Source organism: Pelodiscus sinensis, chromosome 2, assembly GCF_049634645.1.
Source record: "Pelodiscus sinensis isolate JC-2024 chromosome 2, ASM4963464v1, whole genome shotgun sequence".
Taxonomy (NCBI): Eukaryota; Metazoa; Chordata; order Testudines; family Trionychidae; genus Pelodiscus; species Pelodiscus sinensis.
This window is the reverse complement of record NC_134712.1, coordinates 100,856,159-100,879,414: the sequence shown is the minus strand read 5'-3', so window position 1 is coordinate 100,879,414 and position 23,256 is coordinate 100,856,159. Positions and strand designations below refer to the sequence as shown.

Here is a 23,256-nt window from a genome sequence, read left to right as displayed (position 1 = left end):
GAACATGGCCATAAAATGCCCCTTATTCCTTAGTGCAGATACTCTGAGTCAAGGGAAGTAGGCACTGTGGGTCTGTTTATCCATCAGCATAGTAGTCAAGGAGTGAGCCTTGCACAGGTATAGCATTTGTATTCATAGCCACAAAAGAGAGCTGTGGATATCCAGGGATTTGCAGTGCCCTACAGCTTGATGGGGAGAAGGTATGTGAAATATGGAAAGCCTTTCCTGCATAGGGGTGCCAGAAGGTTTCAACAAAAATACCAGACACACTTGACATTACCTCACAATCTACTTTACATCTTATTTAGAAAATACCAGACATTTATATTTTCTCAATTTGTTTCCTGAGCAGAAAGCTCAAATATTGGACTGTCTGGTTCAAAACCGGAAACCTGGCAATCCCATTCCCACACTTCCTTCCACGCATCAAACAGCAGAGCTCAACCACTGCAGAAAGGAAACTGTTGTTGTAGCAAGGGAGAAACTGAACTACTCCTCAGGTGGCACATCATAAGTGCCATCCCTTATTAGAACCTATGAGGAACATTCAGTCTGGCCGTTTATTATATAGTCTACATTTTGCTTCGGAATGTAGTTAATCAGAAAAAAGGCTCTAGAATAGTGTCATTTTATGGATCTTTTCATTTCTCTGTTGGAGCACAGTGCTGCAGAACAACTTTAAGGATGCAATCAAAATAAAGCACAACAAAAGTAGATCAGCCTGTTCCTTCATTTTTGCTCATTCAAACACTAATTTTTGAGGCAGAATTTGTTGTGATTAATTAAAAATAAATGTAAACTTAACCTGTTACTTATACATTGTGTCTTGACTCTAATGAAATAATTAGAGTAAATATGCGTCAAGTTACAATTTATTTTTATCATCAGGAGCATTAAGCTTTGCCAAATGCAAGTCAATTTAGGGAATAACTTCATTAGGGATGGGGAGACCATTAAGAGCAGCCAGTATGTTTTCAACTGCATTCTTCATCATGCGGCGACGAGTATGGGTAGTAGCACTTCCAAGGTGACATGATATAATAATGTTTTTTAATGTTAACAAAGGATGGTGCCTAGGGAGAAGAAAAAAATGGAGATGTAGTTCAGAGTTACTTTATTTATTCTTTTTATTATAAAAGATATGAGGGGAAAACAAACAAGAGTGTTAATATGGATTTGAAATAATCGCTTGATTCCAGCATATTCAGAATGGAATTCAAGTAATTGCATACAGTTTGTATCAGCAAAACTCCCAAAGAAGTCAGTGTGAGTTGTATTTGTCTAAGGACTGCATGATTGAGCACTTAAGGCCTCAGTCTCAGATTACTATGGAAATATATACAGATATAAAACATGATGCAATTATCCTTATTCATATAATCACATGCATACAGTTATTTTAAATATGTAATCACGCAATTTAACTTTCAATTGTTTTTTTTTTACCTTGGCAGAGGTTCAGGGTAGGTCACATCCAAAGCAGCAGCCTTAATAACTCCATTTTGAAGTGCTTCCACCAATGCATCCTGATCAACTACTAGACCTTGGGTCAGACCAAAAATATTCTTATTGCCATCTCCACTAACTCAAGAAAAAAATGCCTCTGCAATAATTTTAAGATGAAAATGGATTTCCAACTCTTTAATCATGAGTGTGAAGTCTTACATTTAACCAGAAATGTATAACTAAGGGTTTTATTATAAAATACTGCTGATCTGGATTTTTAAAATGTCCTCCATATAGAAGCCATATCCTAAGTTTTGCCTGTTTGATTAATTAGGCACCAGAATGCTGGGAAATCTACATGGACTATCTGCAGTGGGGTTTTTAATACTGCCTACCCTTGTTGTGAAGGGGCAGGGGAAGGGACTACTTTTTCCTGTTTGCATAAAGGCAACAAGAGAGTTTAATTTGCTACTGTAACCTATCACCCTAAACTAATAGGAGACAATCTCCTGCAATTGACCCTGATTCAAGAGAGCATTTGAGTATCTGCAAAATTTTAGATACTTGAATCAATCCAATACTTATTTAGAAAAGCTTTTAAACAACATGTACAGTACTTAATTTTAAGCATGGGAGCAGCCTCTAAAGTTTAATAGGCTTCCTCACATTTTAAACTTATGCATACACGTAAGTGTTTTGCTGAATCAGGTGCACAAACTTTTAGATTCTTGACCATCCTGCAATCAAAGTTCCCATGAAAATTCCAATGTAGGCACTAGTATCAGAAGTTGATTTTTTCTAGAGACTCTTCCACCTAAGGTAAATTGTATTGTGGTTTGTAATCAGTTATTCTGCACCCTACCTCTGCTGATGTTAATGAGGGTAGCAGTGGGTTTCATCATTTCTAACTCCTTCTTCCCAATCAGTTTTTCTGTCTGAGGCATCAGGTTCACACACAGCATCACAAAATCTGACTGCAGGAGCAAGTCGTCTATCTTTTTACAATAAATGGCACCAACAGCCTGCTCCTCTTCCTCCTTTCTGAAAGAAAACAAAATTCAACTGCATTTGTAAGTAGAAAATATTAGAGGAGGTTCAAATTCCTATTACAGAAATGGATTTCACCCTCTCACTCCCCGGCTGCCACATCCTGAGATTTGGTTGGTTAGTTACTTGTTCACAATTCAGTGCATGTGGCCATGCAGGAGGCCTGTATTTGAAGGGCATCTGCTTTCCAGGAGGAAGCATCAGAAACACTGTGCAGATACGATTAATACTGCATCCGCTGCTGATTGGAAAGTCAAGTGTCTTCCTATTTATCATAGAATCATAGAACTGAGAGACCTCAGAAGAAGGTCATCAAGTCCAGCCCCCTGCTCTAGGCAGGACCAATTCCAACGAAATCAACCCAGCCACGGCTTTGTCAAACACTTCTTGGGATGGAGACTCCACTACTTCCCTAGGTAATACATTCCAGTGCTTCACCACCCTCCTAGTGAAATAGTTTTTCCTAACATCCAACCTGGACCTCTCCCATCACAACTTGAGACCATTACTCCTTGTTCTGCCATCTGTCACTACTGAGAACAGCCTCTCTCCATCCTCTTTGGAACCTCCCTTCAGGAAGTTGAAGGCTGCTATCAAATCTCCCCTCACTCTTCGCTTCTGCAGACTAAACAGACCCAAGTCCCTCAGCCTCTCCTCATGTGTCATATGGTCTAGCTCCCTATTCATTTTGGTTGCCCTCTGCTGGACCCTCTCCAATGCGTCCACATCCTTTTTGTAGTGGGGGGCCCAGAACTGGACACAATACTCCAGATGTGGCCTCACCAGAGCCGAATAAAGGGGAATAATGACATCTGTCGGATCCGCAGTTACGAACGGGGCTTTTCTCGCCCCGGAGGACAGGAGCGGCGGGACGCCCAGATGCGCCGCGGTCTGCCGCCCCTGTCCTCCAGGGCGAGAAAAGCTGCTCCCCGTCTCCCTGGTCTGCAGGGAGACGGGGAGCAAAGCCTTGGAGCACGCCCGCAGCGGGACAGCTCGGGCACGCTTGAGCTGTCCCCTTGCGGGCGTGCTCCGCGGCTTTGCTCCCCGTCTCCCGACCAGCAGACCAGGGAGATGGGGAGCAAAGCCTCGGAGCACACCAGCAGTGGGACAGCCGCGGCGCGCCTGGACTGTCCCGCTGCCCGCGTGCTCTGTGGCTTTGCTCCGCGTCTCCCAGGTCAGCAGACCAGGGAGATGGAGCAAAGCCGTGGAGGACTTGGGCGGTCCCACCACCCCCGTCTCCCTGGTCTGTTGGGGGGGGGGTGCAGCTAGTGCCCCCCCCCCCCCAGCAGACCAGGCTTTTCTTGCCTACCCCTGAGGTAGAGCAGCTGGGGGCTGCCGGGTTGGTCCCGCAGCGCCGCTCCGGACCAACCCGGCAGCACCCCAGCTGCTCTGCCCCAGCCGTCCTGATTCAGCCGCTGCTGGTCAGTTTCAGCAGCAGCTGAATCAGGACGCCTGGGGCAGAGCAGCTGGGGTGCTGCTGGGTTGCTCCAGTAGTGCCGAGGAGCCGCGCTACTGGAGCAACCCAGCAGCACCCCAGCTGCTCTGCCCCAGGCATCCCCAAGTCAGCCGCTGCTGAAACTGACCAGCGGCTGACTACAGGAAGCCTGAGGCAGAGTTGCTCTGCCCCAGGCTTCCTGGAATCAGCCACTGAACAGTTTCAGCAACAGCTGACTTGGGGACGCCTGGGTTTCTTAAGTTGAATCTGTATATAAGTCAGAACTGGCGCCCAGATTCAGCCGCGGTTGAAACTGATCAGTTTCAGCAGCGGCTGATGCCAGTTCCGACTTACATAGAGATTCAACTTAAGAACCAACCTACAGTCCCTATCTTGTACGTAACCCGGGGACTGCCTGTACATGTAATAGTGGCACAAAAAGGAGAATGGAGGGGAACCTATTGGTGGGCTCCTTAATGAGAAATGCTGGTGCCATGAAGCAGAACAACGCAGTTTGAAGTGCCAAAGGAGTCAGGGAACAAGAGCAGAGAGAACGAATATAAATGAGAATAAATATTAAATATATTGAGTAGACTGTTATTCCTCCTTGTGGGATTTTCTGTAACTAAAATAGTGGAATCTGTACTTGATCCAGAGCAAAGGATGTTAGCCTCAGAGCATCAGTAGTTGATCTATCTGAGGTCTATGGTCCAAACTTCTTGGTAAAGCTAGGATATATTTACTATATGTTTGTATAGGGCCTACCATAATGGGGCCTGGATATTAAAGTGTAAAAATAATGATGTATATGATCACGCTTTCTGGTTCCAACATGGATTCCCTCCCAGCACCGCATGATTTTCACTTGCTTTCTGTGTCGGTAACATGGCAGTAGACATGATGCCAGGAGTTAAATTATTCTGTGGTCTGTGAACTAGTTTTGGTCTGCACAGAGCTGGCAGTTCACATGGTGCAACACTTTTCATATTCAGCTGCTTCTAAGAGGAGGTGAAGGAGCTAGTTAAGCTACATCTGTTTGGGGCTACTGCTTCAGGAATACTCTTTGATTTGGCTATCTTTTATGATGCGGTCCACACTATAAAGAGGACAAGTATGATGTATACAACCACTGGTATTGTAGGCAAATTTCCAATATTTTCTGTACATTTCCCAAGATCCTTTGTCCCACGGAGCTTGAACAAAACAAACTGTAATCTTTGATAGTTGACTTCTCAGTCTTAGGCATGCATATACAGAATGTCTATTACCTTCCAGAACACAGGAATCAAATCATATTCTTTAAAAAGGTAATTTTATTAACAAAACAAAAAATATACATGGTAAAACAATCTTGGTTGCTAGGTGTTATAAAGCAACTGAGAAAAAACAGATTAAAGCACAAAGAATTACTTTCCTGGGACTGAGTTAATCACAGTGTGTGTGGGAGGGGAGAAGGGCAGATGGACTCAGCAGAGGAATTTAACCAAATTACAAAATACAGAAAATAACTTAGTGTTTAATTAAACATTCCCTATCACTTACATACCTGTATGGTAGCTTCAAGGTCCAGTCCTTTCCTAGGCATGGATATTTGTGCCTGGTTCAATTTAACTTTTCCCCTGAGCTCCTGGTTTAAACTCTCACAAAAGAACTGCAGCAGGCATATTCTCTTTCAGTTCAAATCTCAACACTTGCTTCCCATTGGTTCTCCTGGCTCCCTGCCAGTAAGTCTTGGTTACCCATTTTTTGGACAGTAACAGAATTCTGGGATGTATAGAAAAGAGTAGTACCACTCCCAAACATCACATTCCCCTTTTCTTGATTTTGTGTATTTATATTTTTACCTTAGCATCAACATACACTTTAACATGGTCTAATTTGAAATGCTGACCTTTACTTAGAAACATTAAATGGTTACCTTCCACTATTCTCCTTGCAGATGCCAACATTAAAGCCATCCCCAGATCTGCTGTGGCATTGGAAACAGCAAAAGGAGTGTTGGCGACTTTCACTCCAAAGCTGGAGATCAGTTTCAAGTCCAAATGATCCACTCCTGCCCCACCAGTTGCAATCACCTTTAAGTTAGGCAAACTAGAGAGAAGCTCCTGGTTAGCAACTGGTTTGTACCACCACATATAAATAGCTTTGATCTTTTCACTCAGATGACTTTTGTTTTCAAGAAATTGCTTCATGGTAATAAGATTAAAATGTTTCCTCAGAAAGTCTACATAGTCCTCGTACACTCCATGTGTCCCTCCTATAGTGTCTATCAACACATAAGGCAGCTCTTGCTCTTCCATGCCCTAGAAAAGGAAACAAAATCAGTGTTTCCCTTAGTAGTTCCTGCCCCCTTCTATGTTTTAAACAACAGTTCAGCTGGGTTTTACTTCACTTTCCCAGTTACGGTAGAAAGAGACAGCAAAGTCATGTCCAAAGTTTCCTGTCTATTTATTGTGAAAAACTGTTGCTACACTATTCAGAGGATAGTCCAGTTTGGAAGCAATGGCTGCTGTTATACCAGGACGATACCAAAAGTTTTTGGCACCCTCAGTGAACTATGACTTTACCCCCTCATATTCAATATAGAGAAGAATTAGATGTCTAGAATGAAATTTTACCTTTGTCATTCAAAATGAAAAGTGTAAAAATAAATATTTGTATTGCAATTAGAATGGAAATGAATGTATATGTTAAGTGGTACTTGTAAACATTAGGAGTCAGGTGTTCGAAAATCAGAGCTTTACTATTTCTTTAATAGTAATACAGGCAGTCCCCAGGTTACGTACAAGATAGGGACTGTAGGTTTGTTCTTAAGTTGAATTTGTATGCAAGTCGGAACAGGTACATATTGTAGGGGAAACTCTAGCCAAACATTTCTCCAGAGCTCAGTTTTATTCTCCCACACCTCACTTCCCTCAGTCCTTTATTCTCAAGCTGAGGTGTCTGCTGAGAAAAGCCACTCCGTGTCTCCCTGGTCTGCTGGGGGGGGAGGGGAAGGCGCTAGCTTCACGTCTCCCTGGCCTGCTGGGGGGAAGCAGCTAGTGCGGGGTTGCCTCACCCCGTTTGTAAGTAGGGATCCGATGTAAGTCGGATCCATGTAACCCGGGGACTGCCTGTAGTCTACAATAAATACACAATCTTAATCTTACAAGTACTTATGATTCTGATTTTACAATCTTATAAAAACCTCTTAGCAACACAATATAAATTCTTTGAGGGCACAGTGTCTTTGGGATCACACCTTGTAACACAGCAAAACAGCTGTTTGGGGTTGCTGACCAGGCTTCACGAAGTGGCAAGCAACACCAACTCAACTGTATGACTGGCCAACACTGGGCGACAGTACTGAGAATAACTGAATTCCCAGACACTGCCCTAGGCAGCAAACCCAAGTGGCACTCTTTTGAAGTTATGCTGTGACACAGTTTAACTGTATTCACGTACACAGCTATGCACCACAACTTCTGACATGGCAATCATTCACTGTTTTACAAATACAATATTTGATACTTTTGTTTGAGAGATAATATATAAATCTATTTTTTAAATAGAGAAAAAAAATCACTTCTGTCTAATTAGGTGCCCCTTAAAGCCTGGCACCCTACATGACCACCTAGTTTGCTTATATGGTTGGGCCAGCCCTGTTGTTATAGCATGGCATAGGTGTCCTAACAAATACCTACATATGGAAAGTTAAGATAAAATTTAACAGAAATAATTAAGTAAAACAGTATCAGTTCAAGGGTCAATGTGTATACAGTTCAAGGCTTTGTGGGCCAAAGGACATCTCTCTGTTCATAGGGTCAAACTCTGTATTCACTTCCACTTATGCAACCCTACTTAAGTCAGTGAATTTTCATCAGAGTATTTAAGGACATGATTTCATCTAATCTAGAATGCTATTTATGGACTAATGTGCTGCATGCAGTCTCTACTTCACTTTGTAACTTAGGTCACTAATTTTGATTGCTCAACAGGAAAACATTGCAGGATTTTGAAGTGCATGCACTGTTGACTCTGGAAATATCAAACCCATAGTTTGAAATTCAAGCCCAATTGTTGTCTTATTAAAGAAAGAGAGAACAGAATTAAAACTTCCATTTATGGAGTAAAAAGGAACTATGTTCCAGGCCAAAAACAAACAACAAAAATAAAATATTCATTTAACATTTTGTAGACTGTATATTTTACTGAGATTAGGGTTTTTTTTCCAAAACTGGTTAAACACATGAACAAGAAAAACTGCTCCTGAGCTTTTCAAAAGTATCACTGCATTCATAACTGCTGCAAAAACCAAAACCAAAACCACCAAAAACCTAACAATCCTCTTCACCCAAATCCCATGCCTTCTTGAAATGTACACTTCAAGCTTTAATTACTAGATTTTCTGGTGGGTAGTTTTCGTACCTTGGAAAATCAGTTTTAAAAGCACAGGCAATTTTCTCAATCACCCAGCAGATAGGGCTGGAGAGATTAAAATACCAATTTAAAGTATAGACCATTGCTTAGTTCACACTTTTTATTCTTTGGGGTTGGGTGTAAATACCAACAGACTACATTTATTTTATTTTATTTTAACATGAGTGTGTGCGTGCATACATGTGCAAGGGAGGAAAAGGTGTTGATTGACTTGTTCCACAGAGAACAAAGACTTGGAACCCCGCAAACTCCACATATCTTCTGAAACTGAATGTCAGTCCCAAAAATCCTCTTATTCTGCTTCATTCTTCCTGCATTGCCCCAGTCTACTGTCAGTCACTTGTGCTTGAACACATTCCCTCTGATCTCGCTAATTCATGTGAGTTCCATGACCCCTCCCCATAGCCACCAGGCTCCTGAAGTGACTGTCTACCCCTTTAACAGTTTCAGGCTTAAGGATGAGATTGTGACCCAACTCTGTGGGCAGACTCTGGGAATGGTTTCCAGCAGTCAGAAAGTGGGAGCTGAGTCACCCGGCCAAAGTCCTAAACCACCCTCTTCTTTATTCCAGAACTACTAGTAAGCAGCTATTTTCCTAGGTTTTAGTCAGCTGAAAAATGGTAATTTCTACAGGGGCTTTATTCAAAGCCCATTGGAATTAGTGGGAAAACTTTCACTGACATAACTGAGCTTTGGATCAGGCAGAAGGAGTTATATACCCATTTCTTGCAGTTGCCTCCACAGCATCTCTCTTACTATAATTTCCTAAGCCTTTTTGACTCAACAAATTAATTTAATAATTTCTAACAAAACACTCCAGTATTTCTCCTGGGGGTATTCCAAAGCCAATGAGTCATAGAACCACAGTGAAGTTTGGTGGTCTTTTTCTTTTTCTTTAATTAACCAGTCTGGATCTGATTATGGAGAAATTAAACAATACTGTCTCCTCAAAAAGTCTACAACCATGGTCCCCAACACGGTGCCCACGGGCACCATGGCACCCGCAGGGGCATTTGTGTGCGCCCGCCAAGTGCTTGGGGCTGGCCTGGCCCCGGGCACGTGGCGCATGCATGATGCCGGAGCCAGCCCCGGGCACATGGCGCACGGTGAGCGCCGGCCCCGGGAGCGCCGCGGATTGGCCGCCCGTGCTCTGGGCGCACGGCGCTTGGGGGGGGGAGGCGCCGGCCTCGGGCACGCGGCGCTTGGGGGGGGGCGAAGAGCGCCGGCTCCGGGCACACAAGTGTTCCCCCATCCCGGCACCCGAGCAGCCACACACCCCTGGCGCCCGGCAACCTCAAATGGTTGGGGACCACTGGTCTACAAGAATACACGTGTTTATGCAAAACTGATCTCAAGCTTTTTATGGGCCAAGTGCAGCAATGCTGCATGGAATCCATAGCAGTTGCAAACTGGGGCCAGCGGTGAGTGCTAACACTGACAGGACACTGACCAGTTCAGAGACAGAGATGGCCTTTTAATGTTCCCTGGGGTTAAAGAAGAGTCTCATTGGGCTTGGGAAGCAAAGCTTGGGGTTGGGCAGGGACTGCTGAACTATCTCTGCCTTTAATATTTTTGCTCAGGAATGCACCAAGTGGCAGGTATTTTCAAGAGATCTTAAGCTACCACCAAGAGCTCAGAACGCAAACCCACTCTACTGGGGAAGTGTGACTGTCACAGGATGGAGTCCCCTCTAGCATTCCCCAGACATGTTCTCCTTGCAATACCCTAGTTTGACACTACAAGGACTTTCCTCATTAGGACTACTCCCTCCCTTGGCAAATTACCCAATTTCAGCACTAGTGAGGCAGGAGACTTAGGAGGGAAAATCAGGATGACGAGGGCTTGGTATGCAGAGGAGGAATTGGGGGTTTCCCCCCTTTAAAATGCAGTGGAATTATAACAATCAATCAAGACAAGTCACCACTCACTAAATCAGGGCTGGTCAATAATTTTTAATGGCGGGGGGGGGGGGGGGGGGGAGGGATCACTCCATTTTTTTGGTAAGTGGTCAAGGGGGGGGATTCAAGATCTGGGAGGGTGGGTGGAGTGTACAAGGAAGCTTGGGACAGTGGACTGGGGTGCAAGAGTAGGTGTGGGGTCTGAGAGGGAGTTTGGAGGGGGCTATGACCTGGGGCAGGTACTTAGGGTGCAGGGTGCAGGCAGGGTTATGGGTGCAGGACAGGAATCTAGCTGGGGGAAGGGTGCAGAAGGGGATGCAGGGTCTAGAAGGGAGTTGTGACCAGGGGAAAGGGCTACGGAGGGTTTGGGCGGTGGCTTGGGCCAAGCAGTTGGGGGGATAGATGGGGTGGGGTTCCAGAGCAGGCTCTGGCTGGGAGATGCTTACCTAGGTGCCTCTCAGCCAGCAACTCTCCCGGAAGCTGAGACGGGATCCCTGCCTATGTGCTGGGCGGGCTGTTCCACGTGGTTCTGCTTCAACACAGGGAGGGCGGGGAAAGGTGGGGGGGGGGGGGGTGAGGAGGCTTCATTCGCTGCCCCTGCCTTCAGCACAATTTCTCAGCTCCTATTGGCCGGAAACTGCCCAGACTGCACAGCAATTAGCAGCCTGCTGTTTAAAGTGGCTGCAGCTTCTCTCTAATGAGCGTGTTAGCCGGGCGCCCGCAGGCCGGATCTGGCCTACTAGCCACCTCTTGCCCATCCCTGCTCTGGTGACGAAGTCTGCCTCTCGGCATAAGTTGTTCATCATAGCACAGCAACAGCAGAAGTGACAGTGAAAGAAAGGGCTGCAGCACCCACCATGCCGTTCAACTAGGCTATCAGCCAGTGAGAGATTCCTAGGCTGCAGAAGGATCGCCTTTTAAAGAAAAGAAAAGTACCTTCTTAAAGCCGCCTTCCTGTATTTCAGAGAGTTTTCCTTTTCCTTGATCCACTCCAGAGCTCAGAGTCAGGAGCCTCAAAGATAGATAGGAAAGTGAATCTTAGCAGGGTAAAGTTTCACTAATTAAAAAAATGCATCTGGAAGGAACCGGGAGGCGGAATCAGTTGCTGTGCTGGTGTTACACAAGGGGAGTGGCATGAGGGAGGAGAAAATGCAAGCTGCTTGCTAACAGTGTTTGAGAGTGCATTCCTTCTGAGGGTCCTGACAGGGCTCATTGCTGCCTGTCTATCTCAGGAAGTTAAAGGACATAAACCTTGAGTCAATGGTCGCTTCACAAAAAGAAGAATCAATATCTCAACTATATTACTAGAAGGATAAGAACTTCTTAGCTAAGAGAGTCATGAACATTTTCAGAGTAAATATTTTCCATAAGTCAAGACATGATAACAAAACAATTGTCCTCCAGGACACAGCCAGTTCCATACTGGTGTCTTAGAGAGGACTGGTTAAAACTATATGGCTGTGTCTAGACTGGCCTCTTGATTTTGCACAAAAGCACTGACGTTCTACTGTCCAAAATCAGTGCTTCTTGCGCAAATGCTTTGACGTACCCATTTGGGCAAAAGCCCTTTTCCAGAAATGCTTTTGCACAAAAGAGCCAGTGTAGACAGCTGAAAACTGTTTTGCGCAAAAAAGCTCCAATGGTGAAAATGGCGATCGGGGCTTTCTTGCGCAAAACCGCTTCTAGATTGGCACGGACGCTTTTCCGCAAAAGTGCTTTTGCAGAAAAGCGTCCGTGCCAATCTAGATGCTCTTTTCAGCAAATGCTTTTAATGGAAAAACTTTTCCATTAAAAGCATTTGCGGAAAATCATGCCAGTCTAGACATAGCCTATGTGTCATAACATAATTTTGGGTACACATGGGTGGAACTGAATGCTTTGCATTTTTATATATTTGCATTCTCGAGAGCACCTGCTCTCAAACAGGGCACATAGAATCAGTGTCACTCTCACCCTAAGTTCTCCCTCATTTCTAATCATTTCATCCCTGTTCAGAATAAAATGTTATGTGCACAGAGGCATGTGTAAATGTGCACTAGCAGTAGAAATAATCCCAGCTCTGGATGCCTTGCTAATCAGCAGGTGGCATTTGAATTTCCCCCCAAAAGGTGCAGTTTACAGGGATTTCCCATTCAAAGGAAAGGGAGTTATCAAACTCTCCCATGACTTGCAATTTATGTTGTGTTTGCACTTGGAAAACAAAGAGCTACACAGAGAAATTACACATGATTATGATCAATGCAAATATAGTCAGTAACAAAATGTGATCCACACTATTTAACCCCACTAAAGGTTTCCACATGCCAGGACACCAGCATGATCCAGTCTCACATATCTTCTGTGAGCTGTAAACAGAAACAAAAATGATTCAATCCTGTTAGTGATTTTTCAGTATCCCTTAAACTAAATTTAGATCTCATAGGCTGAAACTTTGAAAATATATTTAACAAGCAAGACTAAAGATAATTTAGACTTCAGTCCCTTTAGTCCTTATTAAAAAATAAGTCAAACACAAAAAAGTGCTTATTGCTGCTTTATCTTCACATTTTACCTGTTCCTAATCCTAACAGATTGTTTTCAAGTCTGTCTGATGAGCAATAATTAATGATCTTTTAACTCATTGTAGCTTAACTACAGTGCTAGGGCCTATTGTAAAGGTGCTGCTCAAAGATACAAGGGTGTCTATAAATGTGTCTTTCTGAATTAGAAATAAGGGCTTGACAAATAGAAATAATATGTAGTAGAGTATGATCAAACAATAAATCAACAAACCTTCCCTTTGCCCCCCCCCCCCTCTGAAAACTATGCAAATTTATTCTATTCTGACCAACAGAGACAGGTTCCACGTCTCGGCTTTTTGCATGGAATACCTGTGCACTTTTCAGCTACATAGTCTTTTTGCTCTTTAAATGTCAAAGTATCAAATGAAGGCCATCGAAAGAGTGATCAGATTTGAAAGTGGAAAAAAACAGAACACCAGATCAAGGAAAGGGAGTGAATGTGCGATAGACACGTGAACAGATAATAAGGATAGGTATCCAGAAGGGTTTCTGGCACAACTTGAAAACTTGACTTAAAAAATGTTTGCAGTGCACTTGCTGTAGTGAGTTATATCTATTTAGTGAAATACCTAGTTGAAGAAATTAGGGAGCCATTCAGCTAGCTGCTGTGGTTGGAGCTTTTGAACAGCTAATGCTGACTTCTCTAGCACTCAGAAAAGGAGGTTACTCACCTTCCTGTAACTGACATTCTTCGAGATGAGCGTCCCTGGAGAACAGTGATAGAGATGCAGCCATGTTAGTCTGGTCTAGCTGAAACAAAAGCCAGGACTATGCAGCACTTTAAAGACTAACAAGATGGTTTATTAAGCGATGAGCTTTCATGGATCTGAGGAAGTGGGTCTGGCCCACAAAAGCTCATCACCTAATAAACCATCTTGTTAGTCTTTAAAGTGCTGCATAGTCCTGGCTTTTGTGGAGAACAGGTAATTCTAAAGAACTATTTAAAGAAAGTGATGTATGAGGAGAAATCTTTGCGAGAGCAGGAGGGTTCCATCTGAAGCCGGGAGGGGGGGGACGATAGAAAGGAACTGAAGGGAGGGGGGGGCTGCACACGCGCGATAGTACTAAGGGAGACTCGCACGCATACGCAGCCCCTGATACATTGCTGAGAAAAATTCGCTGAGAAGCGCTGGGGCGCTCAACACCTGATGTGGAGCACCCCCAGGGACGCCTCTCGATGAAGAACAATGCATTAAGTGTCATTATCTTGAGCAGTCCCCACATAATATATGCCATTCAAATACAATAATGGTGTGCCTAACACAAATGCCTAGCTAGACAGACAAGACATGAGAGTATTGCACAAGTGCATTAACATGCTCTTATCTATTTGTATTTGTAAGTATTGCATAGCACTGTTCAGAGCCTTTAAGTTTAGTTTAAATATTGCTGGTTTTTATCAAAAATACACAAGTACTAACACTTTGAACAAGTAGATAGTATGTATACATAATCTAAATGATTCAGCTAAGACAATATAGGTTTGATCAGAATGAACACAGGCTGAAGTAGTCTGCTGCTTGATGGTAAGACGTATACTATAGATCGAGTTTTTGCTAAATATAGTAGAATGTGTAGCCTTTTTTTTTCAGAAAGCTTCTTTTTTTTAAGTGTAAACCATGATCTGTATTATAAGTGAAATGTCTGAGGAATGAAAACCATTGATCTAGCATTGCATTTTGCACTCATAGTAATAATGTACATTTTTAGCTAACAGTATTTGTGACGAAACCTCCCAAGGGCCAACCTGGATCAGGGGCATTGTGCTCCCTTAACTCTGTAGCCTGGGCTATCTCTGATAATGCTTTGCTAGTGACAAGCAGGAAACCCTTCCAGGCATTTTGATCACTCAGCACAACTGCATGTGGCAACCCCTCACCCAGCTCAATAGCATGAATGCTCCTGGAGCCACTTATGAATCACACAGAGGAACACAAACTCCTAGCACTGCACTCCAAACAATACCATTTTGTGATGGTCAGAAGCCTGAGAAGCAACGTTCCCTCTAATTTTTTTCCATCTGTGTGTGTAATAAATTGTGTTAAGTTCACTGAGGCATGTACAGATGTGCACCACCAATAGAAACATATGCTGCTGGCTGTTGCCAGCAAGGGCTCTGTGAATCAGCTGGACAGCATTTGACTCTCTCATGGATAGCCACCCTAATACACACCTTCAGATAACACAGCTGACCAGCATAAGTTTATAATCCTCCCTCTGTTATGCTTATAAAAGCACACAGAACCTTTTTCAGGGAACAAGACAATATGTAACATTTATTTAAAATACAAAATAGATATCAGAAATCAGCATATGTATACATTCACGCCACACCAGGGGTGGGCGATAAGTGGCTGGATGCAGTTTGCCAAGGTTAACCCATGGTGGGCTGCCAGATGCTTTGTTCACCTGAGATTCTGGGAGCACCACTGCTCACAGATCCTGTTGGTTGCTGTTCACCATTTCCGGCGAATGGGACTTGCAGGAAATATGAAAACCTGTTACACTAGGCCATGTTAGATTTAGCATTTTGTCACTTCACTGGGTGCTACAGTTCTTAATATACAGGCCTGCCCTTTTAAGCCTGGGCTCGGTCTCCTCAGCTGAAATCTTTGTCTTTCCAGCATTTTTGTTGCTTCCAGTGTAGGAGAAAGGAGGGGAAGGGAAGGAGAAAGGCGCCAGCGAGACACCACTGTCCCCTGTTTCATATACTCAGCCATGTGTCTGGAAGACACTAGCTCAGACATGGCTGGTGAGCCTTAATGAGTCATGGAGTTGAGTGATTCCTCTGGTGTGGCCTCGTGTAATGGAGATAATAGAGTTGAGCAGTTGCCATTGTGTGGTGCTTTCCTGCTGGAAACTCACTGGTGATAATTGTTCCACACCCGCATGGCTGTTGGTTACTTCCTTTATGATTGTCCTTTCAGAACTAACATTAGCAATTCTCAGATTTACAACACATTTCGGTGACAACCATACAGCAGAATCCTGTACATGGCTGCATTTCTGCACCTGGTGGAGGGATCATCGTTCCTTCACTTTAGCTAATTAGATTTAGAAAGTGTAGGGATCCCTCTGTCACTTTGCTTACACACACATGCATTGGAATAAAGGGAAACATGGATGTAATTTACCTCTTATAACTTGGTGCAGGCACCCTGGGGGTCAGAGGCAGCAAGCAGTGTGGATTTGCTTCTCCTTAACTGTTGTGATGATGGATAGAGCCTTGCACAGATACAGAGTTTGTATCCACATACACAAAAAAGAGCTATGTATATCTGCATCCACATCTGCAAATATAGATACCCGCAAATATAAAATGAATATTCCCAGATTTGCAGGGCTCTACTGATGGATGGGGAGGAAATATGTAAAGCCTCTCCTGTACTTCCTTACAAATACAGTATCAAACAGCAGAGCATAACCAATGAAGAAAGGAAACCGTTATTCTGGCAAAGGAGAAACTGCATCTGTAATTTGTTCCTGGGGTGGCACATCGTAAGTTCTGTCCGTTTAATAACTTACAAGCAACAATCAGTCTGGCCCGTTATTAAAATATATAGTCTACATTTTGCTTTGGAATGCAGTTCATCAGCTGAAAGGCTGTAGAATACAATGTAATTTTATTGACGTTTTCCTTTCTTTGTTGGAGCACAGTGCTGCGGAACAACTTTAAGGCTGCAATCAAAATAAAGTACACCAAAAGTAGATCAACCTATACCTGAATCATACATTTTTGCTCATTAGGCTCAGGCTGATATACTCCATAAATTTTCAGGAAGAATTTCTGTTGTGATTAAGTTAAAATAAATGTAAACTGAACCTGTTACTTCTACTTCGTGTCTGTGACAGAGATGAAATAATTACAAAGTAAATATGTGTCAAAGTACAGTTTATTTTTGCTATCACAAACATTACGTTTTGCCAAATGCAAGTCATTTTGGGGGATTTACTTCATTAGGGATAGGAAGACCATTAAGAGCAGCCAAGATGCTTTCAACCATATTCTCCATCACGAGGCGACAAGACTTTGTAGTAGAACCTCCAACGTGAGGAGTAATAATGATGTTCTTTAGTGTTAACAAAGGATGGTTCCTGGGGAGAATAGAAAAAGTGGAGATGTGGTTCAGAGCTATTTTACTGATTCTTTTTATTAAAGATCTGAGGGAAAACAAACAAGAGCGCTAATGAGAATTTGAAATAATTGCTTGAGTCCAGCATATACAGAATGGAATTCAAGCAGCTGCATAGAGTTTTTATCAGCAAAACTCCCAAAGAAGTTGGTGTAAATTTTATTTGTCTAAGAACAGCATGATTGGGCAGTAAGGCCTCAGTCCTGCTTTAGATATTAACACTCAAATAGAACCATTGATTACTATGGTAATATATATATAGAGAGAGACATAAAATGTGATGCATCTATCCTTATTAATATAGTCACACGCGTACACTTATTAAACTACATACACAAACTCTTTTATATATAACGTTTAATCATTTTTTACCTCGGCAGAGGTTCAGGGTAGGTCACATCCAAAGCAGCAGCCTTAATAACTCCATTTTGAAGTGCTTCCACCAATGCATCCTGATCAACTACTAGACCTTGGGTCAGAACAAAAATATTCTTATTGCCATCTCCACTAACTCAAGAAAAAATGCCTCTGCAATAATTTTAAGATGAAAATGGATTTCCAACTCTTTAATCATGAGTGTGAAGTCTTACATTTAACCAGAAATGTATAACTAAGGGTTTTATTATAAAATACTGATGATCTGGATTTTTAAAATGTCCTCCATATAGAAGCCATATGCTAAGTTTTGCCTGTTTGATTAATTAGGCACCAGAATGCTGGGAAATCTACATGGACTATCTGCAGTGGGGTTTTTATACTACCTACCCTTGTTGTGAAGGGGCAGGGGAAGGGACTACTTTTTCCTGTTTGCATAAAGGCAACAAGAGAGTTTAATTTGCTACTGTGACCTATCACCCTAAACTAATAGGAGACAATCTCCTGCAATTGACCCTGATTCAAGAGAGCATTTGAGTATCTGCAAAAATTTTAGATACTTGAGTCAATCCAATACTTATTCAGCAAAGCTTTTAAACATGTACTTAATTTTAAGCATGGGAACATCCTCTGAAGTTTAATAGGCTTCCTCACATTTTAAACTTATGCATACATGTAAGTGTTTTGCTGAATCAGGTGCACAAACTTTTAGAATCTTGACCACCCTGCAATCAAAGTTCCCATGAAAAGTCCAATGTAGGCACTAGTATTAGGAGTTGATTTTTTCTAGAGACTCTTCCACCAAAGGTAAATTGCATTGCGGTTTGTAATCAGTTATTCTGCATCCTACCTCTGCTGATGTTAATGAGGGTAGCAGTGGGTTTCATCATTTCTAACTCCTTCTTCCCAATCAGTTTTTCTGTCTGAGGCGTCAGGTTCACACACAGCATCACAAAATCTGACTGCAGGAGCAAGTCATCTATGTTTTTACAATAAATGGCACCAACAGCCTGCTCCTCTTCCTCTTTTCTGAAAAAGGGCACAAATCAATTGAATTTTTAAGTAGAAAGTATTAGAGGAGGTTCAAATCCCTATTACAGAAATGGATTTCACCCTCTCACTTCCCTACTGCCACATCCATGAGATTCAGTTTGGCTAGTTACTTGTTCGCAACTCAGTGCATGTGGCCATGCAGGAGGCCAGTATTTGAAGGGCATCTGCTTTCCAGGAGGAAGCATCAGAAACACCGTGCAGATATGATTAATACTGCGTCCGCTACTGATTGGAAAGTTAAGTGTCTTCCTATTTAGGCAATAGCACTGCTGCCAGTTTTGGAGGAACCTGCTTACTTTCCTTCTCTCATCCAAGCTGGAAATAGGGACAGCTGCCAGTTAAATAACAGGATGGAAAGAGATTCAAATATATATAATACATGTAATAGTGGCACAAAAAGAAGAATGGAGGGGAACCTATTGGAGGGCTCCTTAATGAGAAATGCTGGTGCCATGAAGCAGAATAACGCAGGCTGAAGTGCCAGAGGAGTTAGGGAACAAGAGCAGAGAGAACGAATATAAAGGAGATCAAATATTAAATGTATTGATTAGACTGTTTTTCCTCCTTGTGGGATTTTCTGTAACTAAACTCTGTTAAAGAAACCCAGTCTTTTAAGACTCCTTCTGCATTTCTCAATCAATGGAATCAGGAGATAGATTAGCTACATCTGTTTGGGGCAACTGCTCTATAAAATTGCTACAGGAATACTCTTTGATTTGACACTTTTTAATTTCCATAGTCTATTTAGATGCAGTTCACACTATCAAAAGGACAAGTACTGATGTATACAACCACTGGTATTGTAGGCAAATTTCCAATATTTTTTGCACATTTTTAAAACAAACTTCAGGACAGTTCTAAGTATTTCATCATTTAAAAATAAAATAGCAATAATAAAAAAGTCAATTAAGAATAATGCTGCAGGTATCACACCATTATTTCCCTAATTCCTCAACCTGAAACTGAGATGAAATGAACAACTGAATATGACTAGTTTGAGACAATGATAGCTACAATTCATCTCTATAATCAGTGTAGGGTAAACTGAGGCAGCCCTAAATGTGCTAGTAGGCCTCTAAACAGCATGACTCCATCCTGGGATCAAGCCTGGGAACACCACAGTCAGGATAAGAGCTGCAGGCAGTAAAAGACCCTGGACACCATAGCAACCATATTCTAAAACACTCAGACAGGGTCCCAGTTGGTAACGTAACACATTTTGCTTAAGATAACATTCATAAAATTTGCTTAAACTGTCTTGCTTCACTCCTAGATAATAAGCCTGAGAACCAAGCGCTGCACCAACTCAAGGCCATACCCGCCTGCTATAGAAACATCATCATCTATGCAAACTAAACTGTTATTACTGTTTTGCCGACATGTTTTGGCATTTAAACAATAACCACCTGTATATTAATTAATGAGTTGTTACTTTGCAATGGGCGGAGATATTATGGAATCTTTAGTAGTTCTATTGGCTTATGTGCTCATTTCGTCTTGCTGCTAGACCTATCAAATAATTTTTCCTCCATGCACCTGCTGACTATATAACCTATTGTATTGTGTTAATTAACTAGTGTTCACCAGGGTAACCCCTGCGTGTCACTCCATCAGCTGGTGTATAATAAATCCTCTGCTTGTTTTCACCTGCATCCAGAGTGTCCTGGATTATTTCCAACAATCAGCTACACAATTGATTTTCTATCTGGGATCAGACATATTTTTACCTTTGGCTCCTGTTGTGATAAAGAATTTTCATTTCAAAAGCTTTGGCCCTTTGGGCCACCTTATACCCAATCCTGCCCATTCCAATGATACCAAGAGTAGCCCCGGTAACTTCATCTCCCAGCCAGTCAGCAGCAAAATATTCAGTGTTTGGGGAAACTGCAATCTGACAACCTAAAAAAAAAAGGGAAATAGCACATAAGGAATGGAATACTGCCAGGCATTCAGATACTCATTAGATTTTATTGGATCACAAGGCAATGGAGCACCGATATTTACTTTATCTTTTAATCAAACATGTGATGGGTAATGTTGACACTGGCAATCAAACCTCTTGATGTGATTTCTTGTTTGTTGAATTAAATGCCCCTTTCACCTTCTCTAGCTCCCTTCTCTTGTGAGAGAGTGGGGAATATTATAAAACCTCCATTCTATTTCCATCACAAACCTACTCTTGTCTTTTGTGTCTCTGAAAGCAGTAGACATTGTCAGCCCTTCAACCAGTGTCTGAGCCATCCATCGTGGGGTGGCTAGTCACTAAGGATAAGGGAGCAAGGTCCTACTAACAATGCTATACGTGGGCCAGCCACAGTGAAGATTCTGGATAATGGACTTGCTGTGCTACAGGTGACTGACTGTACCACCCCAGGTGGGCAGCTTTTAGTGGGGTCAGATCTCCTCCAACTCCTGGAGGCTGCAGGACACCTGGCTGCTGTTGTGTTTCCCATGCATATTGTGAACAGAGAGATGAGGGAGTGGGAATAAAGGTTTTTATGGGGATTTTGCATCAGCCTCAAATAGGTAGACTACAGTGGGCCTCAGCCTATTGTTGGGTCTGGAAAAGCAGAAGCAGAGGGAAGAAATAGTTTGGGGTGATGTTAAAAGAAGGAAGCTCTAAAACTAGAAGTATCTGGGGAGGCATATCTATTCTACTGACATTTTTGTTTGGAAATTATATATGCCATGTGGGCAAGCTAATGTTCCCATGAGACATTTATTGTCACTTTTCCCCTTTTCTTGATTTTGTGTATTTATATTTTAACTTTGTGTCAACATACACTTAACATGGTCTATTTTGAAATGCTGACCTTTATTAAAAAACATTAAATGGTTACCTTCCACTATTCTCCTTGCAGATGCCAACATTAAAGCCATCCCCATATCTGCTGTGGCATTGGAAACAGCAATAGGAGTGTTGGCGACTTTCACTCCAAAGCTGGAAATGAGTTTCAAGTCCAAATGATCCACTCCTGCCCCACCAGTTGCAATCACCTTTAAGTTAGGCAAACTAGAGAGAAGCTCCTGGTTAGCAACTGGTTTGTTCCACCACATATAAATAGCTTTGATCTTTTCACTCAGATGACTTTTGTGTTCATGAAATTGCTTCATGGTAATAAGATTAAAATGTTTTTTTAGAAACTCTACATGGTCCTCGTACACTCCATCTATCCCTCCTATAGTGGCTATCAACACATAAGGCAGCTCTTGCTCTTCCATGCCCTGCAAAAGGAAACAAAATCAATATTTCCCTTAGTAATATTTTCTGTCCCCTTCCATGTGCTAAACTGCAGTTCAACTGGGTTATCCTTCACTTAGTATGTAGGTGGAAGAATTAAGGTTTTTTTCTCTTTAAAATGGAATGGGATTATGACAATCAAGATAAGTCATCACTCGCGAAATATTACAGTCTCAGTGGTTGAAGTGACTCAACTACAGGGATTACAAAATTTGCTTCTTGTGACAAATCTACCCCTCAGTTCAGGATGTTAGATTAATAATTATGTAACCGTATTAAAATTAATGGTTACATGACTATTCAATAGGTCCTGGGGGCAGGGTCGGCTGCCAGTGCACTCCCAGCCCCACTTCTGGGGAGCCTGGGCAGCTGCATCTCTAACAGGGGCAACAGGTGGAAGCTGATCTGCATGGAGAACCAGTTTTTAAACCAGCTCCCCTCCCAGACTGGTTCCTGCCTGCCATCCTGCATTACTGACTCTGATACAGAGGCAGCAGTGCAGAAAGACAACAGCCCCTGTTTTGGGGGGGGGCAGCTCTCCGTGGACAGAGGCTGCATCAGAATCCCACAGAGCAGCCTTCCCTGCCCCACCCCTCACACTGTTGCAAACAGAGGTTGCTCTACTACAGCCTTTCCTGCTCTCCCCCCACCCATGCTGCTGGCGGGTGAAGGGAAATGGCTCTGCAGGGGCCAATATTCCTGGGCAGCTAGCTTGAAAGCCAGCTTCCCACCTGTACCGGCTCCCAGGCCTGGCCTTTGTGCAAGGCGAGCAAGGCCGTTGCATTGGGCCCCTTCACATTTAGGGCCCCATGCTGCCCAGCTCCCGGCCCCTCCCATTCAGCCACTCACTCACCACCCTGACTGGGAGCCATGCAGCGTGCTGCCTTGGGCCCTGCAAGCTCTTTGGCCGGGCCTGCCAGCTCCTGCCCACCCTCCTCACCCTCCATGCTGCTGCCTCGCTATCAGAGGGGCAGGGGGCTCTGTAGGATCTGGTGCTTGTGGGGAGCCAGATTAAAAGCTTTCCAGGGTAGGGTTGCCAGATGGTTTCAACAAAAATACCGGACACACTTGACATTACATCACAATCTACATTACATCTTATTTAGAAAATACCAGTCATTTATATTTTCTCGATTTGTTTCCCAAACAGAAAGCTCAAATACTGGACTGTCCGGTTCAAAACTGGACATCTGGCAATCCTATTCCAGGGGGACTGGCTCCCCGTTTCCCCCATCTTGCTGCCTCTGTATTAGAGGCAGCAAGTCGGGGGAGTGCATGCAGTCAATAGGATTAATGGGTAAGCCCCGGCTTATCAGTTAATTGTTTAGTAGTCTACATGTTGACATACCTCACAACTAAGTTTTTCCTCATAAGACAGCAACAGCAGAAATGATAGTGAAAGAAAGGGCTGCAACACCCACCATGCCCTTGAGAGAGATAGTTTGCTAGGCAGCAGAAGAATCACCTTTTAATTTAAACAAAAGAAAAATACCTTCTTAAAGCTGCCTGTTGTATTTCAGAGAGCTTCCCCAAAGAGTTTTCCTTTTCCTTGATATACTTCAGAGCTCAGTCAGGAGCCTCAAAGACAGATAGGAAAGTGACTCTTAGCAGGGTAAAGTTTCACCAATTAAAAACAATACACCTGGAA

General features: G+C 43.0%; 1 protein-coding gene across 2 annotated transcripts; it reads right to left on the bottom strand.

Annotated features, from left to right (window-relative positions):
• Positions 1-612: 612 nt before the first annotated feature.
• Positions 613-23,256, bottom strand: LOC102453196 (glyoxylate/hydroxypyruvate reductase B-like). 2 transcript variants are annotated; one of them, XM_075921119.1, is made up of 6 exons: positions 23,101-23,256; positions 21,208-21,592; positions 20,095-20,266; positions 2,309-2,487; positions 1,447-1,543; positions 613-1,073 (listed from the first exon to the last, which is right to left on the bottom strand). In XM_075921119.1, exons 2-6 carry the CDS (start codon positions 21,587-21,589, stop codon positions 920-922), a joined length of 984 nt encoding a protein of 327 aa, XP_075777234.1. In that variant the 5' UTR covers positions 21,590-21,592; positions 23,101-23,256; the 3' UTR covers positions 613-919. The 2 variants fall into 2 exon arrangements, with proteins under 2 accessions (XP_075777234.1, XP_006134075.2); XM_006134013.3 differs by lacking the exons at positions 613-1,073; positions 1,447-1,543; positions 2,309-2,487 and adding exons at positions 16,682-16,901; positions 17,312-17,408; positions 18,165-18,343 and having other exon boundaries at positions 23,101-23,255.